This window comes from Trachemys scripta, chromosome 16 (genome assembly GCF_013100865.1).
Source record: "Trachemys scripta elegans isolate TJP31775 chromosome 16, CAS_Tse_1.0, whole genome shotgun sequence".
In the NCBI taxonomy this organism is placed as follows: Eukaryota; Metazoa; Chordata; order Testudines; family Emydidae; genus Trachemys; species Trachemys scripta.
The window spans coordinates 7,816,936-7,822,956 of NC_048313.1; the positions used below are offsets into that span (position 1 = coordinate 7,816,936).

The 6,021-nt window shown below is 64.8% G+C and overlaps 1 protein-coding gene across 1 annotated transcript in view; it reads left to right on the plus strand.

Moving 5' to 3' along the window:
- The first annotated feature begins 3,070 nt into the window (after positions 1-3,070).
- The window catches only part of ITPKC (inositol-trisphosphate 3-kinase C), a 9,378-nt gene continuing 6,427 nt past the window's right edge, over positions 3,071-6,021 (plus strand). The window contains exon 1 of the mRNA XM_034792195.1: positions 3,071-3,224. Coding sequence (XP_034648086.1) covers positions 3,108-3,224 — 117 coding nt within the window. The 5' untranslated portion in view covers positions 3,071-3,107. The remainder of the gene's footprint in view (positions 3,225-6,021) is intronic.

The window sequence follows — 6,021 nt, forward strand, 5'->3', positions numbered from 1 at the left end:
ACAAAGAAAAATGCCAAGGGGTTCCAGGGGGTGGACAGCGCTCGGTACCACCGGGAGCCCGGACGCTGGGCTAGGTGGTCCCTAGTGGAGAGTCTCTCGGCCTCCTGGTTGGGTCCAGTCCTGCCCCCGGCTGTCCTGCCGGCCCCGCTGCTCGGCACGCGCCGTCCTGTGGCCCGGAACGTACCCACACACAGGAAACGCCGTCCCAATGGCCCTTCGCCTCATCGCAGCCAGTGCTGGGGCCCGGGCGTCGCTCAAGTCCCTGGCTTCGCTCTCTCCTGGGCCAGGGCCTCGCCCCCCACGACAGAGCAGGAAACTGACGCAAAGAGCGGGGGCAAGGACTTGCCCATGGGCAAACAGGGAGCCAGTGGCAAAGCCAGGAACCCAGGAGTCCGGGCGCCCAGCCCCCTCCTACTCTTACTTCTGGACCCTGCTCCCCTCCCAGAGCTGGGAGAGAACCCAGGAGTCCTGGCTCCCACCCCTTATTACCCTCCCCATCCCCTTGAGTCCACTCTGGAGCAGAGAAATGGGACTTGACTTGGCTGGGATTTTCCTCGGCTGCAGCAGGGACCTGACGCCTTCCCCTGGCTTCCCCTCAGGCCAGAGCAGGCCGCTGGCTCCCAGCCCAGCCAATATCCCCTGACCATCGCCCCAGAGCAAAGGGATGGAGGCATCTAGCCGGGAATCGCCCAGCCCAGCCCGCACTGCTCGGCCCGTCTGGACTGTCGGCTCCTTTCCCCCTTCCCCACCCGCCCGGCTTTCCGTTGTTTCTCACTTATGTGTCATTTCCCTGCAGTGTCCGCCGGGTCGGGCCCAGCCCAGAGCTGGCGCTAGGGGATCTGCCCCCCCCCAGGGCACGCGGATGGAGCCGGGCCCCCCCAGGTCAGTGCTACATTGTACCCCGGCCACAGGGTGGGGATAGAGATGGGCCCTGGCCCTGGCTGCTTGGGGAAAATGATCAGGGTTGAGGGGATTGAAAGGGGATGCAGGCCAGGGACACAACACAGGCGGATACACACACAACACACAGACACAGAGATAACACAAACACAGGCAGACACAACATAGAGACACACAACACAGACACAGAGACAACACACAGAGATCACACAAACACAGAGACAGAGACGACCCCCAGACGCAACACACAAACACAGACACAAAGACAACATACAGATAACACAAACACAGACACAATATACAGAGACAATACAGAGACAGGGACAACACACAGAGACATGCAGACACACAACCCAGACACAGAGACGACACAAACACAGACACAGCAGAGATGACATGCAGACACAACGCACAAACACAGACACAACACACAGACATCATGCACACCCAGAGACATAAAGACGACCTACGCACACAGACACAACCCGTACACAAAGACAGGCAGATATCCGATATCCCGGCTAGCCCAGCCAAGGGACCAGACACAACAAACAAGTCCTAACAAACCCCAGGGGAGGGAGCGGGGGTGAGATGGCAAACCAGGCCGCAACCCTGAAGCTACAACAAAGCTCCCCCCACGCCGCAGACCATGGCGGGCTGGGATTGCTCCACCATCAATCTCCCAATGCTTCCGGACATCACTTACGCCCTGGTCTTTCCGGCATCCCCACCCCCGAGTGCGCTGGGGCAACATCACAGGAGTCTGTTTAAAATCCCAAGATTTCGTTTCACGAAGCACACGCCCAAAATCCCGAGGCGTTTTAACCACGCGTCAGGCTCCCCAGTCTCATGAGATGGGCTTTCCAATCACCATGGTTCAAATGACTATTTGTGATTCTGGGGGGGTCCTGTTGATTTGCCTGCGTGTTTCCCAGCCTTTGGGTACCGCTGAAGTCCCGTTTCAAAGCCCTTTCCTCCAGCCGCTCGTGCGAGAAACAGGCTGGATTCCTGATCCTGCTGAAATCAGTGACAAACTCCGCTGCTTTCAAAGGGGCAGGTTCTACCCCTTCCTGACTGGAGTCTCTCACATAACCCCTGACCACAGGAGCCGGGAATCCAAGGAAACCCCCAAATCGCACGAGACTTGGGACAAAATCCTGGGAGTTGGCCGCACTGTCTTTGATTCGTCTGCCTTCTCCGGCACAGAGCGGCCAACTCTTGCAATTTTCACACTTGTCTTCTACTAATTGGGGTCTCTCGTAAAGCCCCAGCACCTGGAGTCACGGGGCAATCCCTGAGTCTCTAGGCTTTAATAAAAAGGAAGTGGCTAGCCCCGGTGGGCGTGGAGAACGGCTTGTAAATATGAAGCGCCTNGGACTCCTGGGTTCTCTCCCCGGCTCTGGGAGGGGAGTGGGGTCTAGTGGTTAGAGCAGGGGGGCTGGGAGCAGGACACCTGGGTTGCAGCCGGCTGTCTCACCCCTCCCGAGGAGGACAGGCTGTCCCGTGACTGGTGTTGCTGCTGGTATTTACCGCCCTGGCCTTGGTTTGGGGATAAACAGGGCGTGTTTGTGTTCTTGTCTCCCGGGCTGATGCAGGACAGCGTGTGCCCGCCGGGGAGAGGCTGCGGGCACCGGCTCTTCCTTCCCATAGCCTGGGTGCAGAGGAACCCGGCCGGACTGTGCCCCGAGATGGGGGTAAATGCCCGGCTTTGCTGTTTGCCCCGGGGCAGAGGGGAGCTCACTGGGGGGGGCAGGGGGCTGACTTGTGCCTTGGGGGCACAGATGATGTAACCAGCCCTGCCCCCTACGCACACTCCTACGTGAACTCACCCACGTGTGGGCTTTAAAAATACACTGCAGCAAAAATCCCCATGCGGGGGGGAAACGAACCCAGCCCCACCACCGCAGACTCAGCGAGACAGTCCCTGTCCCGAAGGGCCCCCACTCCGACCAGACGCTAGATGGGGAAACTGAGTCTGGCCCGAGGTCGCACAGCAAGTCCGGGGCCCAGCCAGGACTTGAACCCCGGTGTCCTGTATCCGAGCCCTGCCCCCCATGGGGTGGGCGGAGCGCCCCCGGGTGGCTGCCCCCTGCCCGCGCCAGGGCCTGTCTCCTGTCGCTGTCATGGAAAATTCTCTGCCAGATGGCCCGGTTGCTTGGCAACCCCCTGGCGTCGTCACCCCCCCGGGCCCCCCCGCCCAGGCTTGGATGCCAGCCAGAGGGGAGGGCTCCGGCTGCCTTGCAAAGAGGGAGCTGGCGCCAAGGGGAAGCGTGGGGCCGTGGGGCTGGCGGGCCATGAAGCCGCGGGACAGGAGCCCCCATCGGGTAAGTACCCGCGGGGCGCACGGGGCAGGTGCGACTGAGCGGGACACGTTGGGGGTTTTGGGGGGGTGGGGGGGGGCGGGAGAGGTGTCTGTAGAAGACAAAGCCCCGAATAGCAGGATGTGGGGTTACCCGAGGTGGGTCCAGAGCTCGGCCCAGGGACCCGGTCTGCTCTGTGCCTCAGCTTCCCCAGGTGGGCACGAGGGGGCTGACCCAGGTCCCAGGGGCTCCGGGACATTGAGAGGTTACCGGGCACCTCGACCGCCAGCCCGGCCCCACCCCTCCCCCCGGGGATAGAACCCAGGCGTCCGGGCTCCCTGCTCTAACCACCAGCTCCCCCCACCCCTCCCCCCGGGGATAGAACCCAGGCGTCCGGGCTCCCTGCTCTAACCACCAGCCCTCCCCACCCCTCCCCCCGGGGGATAGAACCCAGGCGTCCGGGCTCCCAGCTCCCCCCCGCCCCCAGGCGTCCTGCCCTTTTATCCAGAGGACAATGGCTCCCCTGCGTGTTGCCATAGCGATTCGCCCCAGGCGCTGGGCTTTGTCTGGCCATGGAGGTGGGGGGGACTCCAGAGCCCCCGCCCCCTGTTGGCTGCCTGCCCAGGGGCCAGACCCGGGGGGGGCTCTTTGCCCCTGGTGGCTCAGCTCTGCCCCCCCGACGGTGCCGCAGCAGGAGCAGAGGGGGGGTTACACAGCTGGGGACCCCCCCCCAGCAGCGACTGCCCCCTGCTCTAACCACCAGGCCCCACTCCCCTCCCAGAGCCGGGGAGAGAACCCAGGAGTCCTGGCCCCCACCCCCCCGCTCTAATCACTAGTCCCCACTCCCCTCCCAGAGCTGGGGCGAGAACCCAGGAGTCCGGGCTCCCAGCCCCCTGCACTAACCACTAGCCCCTCGTCCCCAAGCCGGGGAGAGAACCCAGGTGTCCTGGCTCTTGCGATGAGCGAGGTTCTCGAGCGCTGTTACCCTGTGGGGGCCCTTTGCCCGTGTGTGATCCCTGCCCCCGGCTGACACGCCATGGCAAAGCCCGGGACTCACTTGCAGCCCCCAGGGGACGTTTGAGTGGAAAGCTGCCAACTGGTCACCAGGAGCCAGGCCCCCGCGCCCTGCCCAGAACCCGTCCCGACTCCCAGCCTTTGGGGTGGGGGTGGCGGGACCCCCAGGCCCCTCGTGGAGCGAATGCACCTGGTGCTCATGGGAAAATGTCCCCCACGTCCCAGGCCGCCGGCTGGTTAAACCCTCGGCCTGGTTTCCCTGGGGAGGCTGGGCGCTGCAGGAGGGGGGGTCGCCGGGCCGCGGGGGAGCTGGGAGCGGATTGGGTCGGCCCCTCCAGCCCTCTGTGCTCCGCTAGTGTGGGATAAATCACCCCCCACTGCCCCTGTGTCTGGCCACTGCCCCGGCTGGGCGTGCAGCGTTGGGCTCACCGGGAGCCCTGTGCCCCTGGGGGGCTGCCCCATGGCCGGTGGGCCCCGGCTGTCGGGAATGAGCCGCGGATTTCCGAGCCTGAAAGGGGTTCTCGGAACCGCCTGAAAACGGGGTGAGAATGGGGGAAGGAGCCTGGGGCCTTCAGAGCCGGACTCCTGGGTTCTGTTCCCACACCCTTTGGGGGCCTCGCAGCCGTCCGGGCGTCCGGCCTGGTGCCAGGGCATTGTTTGCAGCTCGCTAGTTAGCAGGTTACCCCTGCCTCGCAGGTGGGGAAACTGAGCCACAGTGACTCCAGGCAGACCCCGATCTCCTGGGTTCCAGCCCGGGGCCTCCACAAGGCCGGCCTCCCTGGCCCCCAGGTTCAGTCTACGGCTGCTTGTGGGGGGTTGGCCCTGCTCTGTGCCTCAGTTTCCCCATTCCCCCCTGTAGCACCCGGCTGATGCTCCCTGGGGCGCGGGTGGCTTCACGGTGCTTTGGAAGGGGAAGAGGAAATGGTCCGGGACGCCGAGTGACGACCGCACCTGCCCCCCCGCCCCCCCCCCGGCTGTCACGTGCAGAGCAGACAAACCTGTTGGGATGGAAAACCTGACAGGCCCCGCCTCTGCTTTCCCATGACAAGTCTCTGACTCCTGCCCCCCCCCCCCCGATGCCACCCAGACGCGGGGCGGGACGGGGCAGGTCCACGCTGCCGCAGCTGGGTCTGGGCAATAACTGGATGGGGCAGCTTGGGACGGGGATTGGAGATCCAGCGAAAATTGGCTTCCCGAGAGGGGAGATTCCTTAAAAGCTGCTTTCCCGGGTAAGTGAGACCCAGCTGTTAGCAGGGGAGCGCCTTGATGTCCTGACCAAGATCAGGGCCCCGTCGTGCTGGGCGCTGCCCAGACCCCAGCCGAGATCAGGGCCCCGTCGCGCCGGGCGCTGCCCAGACCCCAGCGGAGATCAGGGCCCCGTCGTGCCGGGCGCTGCCCAGACCCCAGCCGAGATCGGGGCCCCGTCGTGCCAGGCGCCGCCCAGACCCTGACAGATATCAGGGTCCCATCGCGCCGGGCGCTGCCCAGACCCCAGCCGAGATCAGGGCCCTGTCGTGCCGGGCGCTGCCCAGACCCCAGCCGAGATCAGGGCCCTGTCGTGCCGGGCGCTGCCCAGACTCCAGCCGAGATCAGGGCCCCGTCGTACCGGGCGCTGCCCAGACCCCAGCCGAGATCGGGGCCCCGTCGTGCCAGGCGCCGCCCAGACTCTGACAGATATCAGGGTCCCATCGCGCCAGGTGCTGCCCAGACCCTGACAGAGATCAGGGCCCTGTCATGCCGGGCGCTGCCCAGACCCTGACAGAGATCAGGGCCCCGTCATGCCGGGCGCTGCCCAGACCCTGACAGA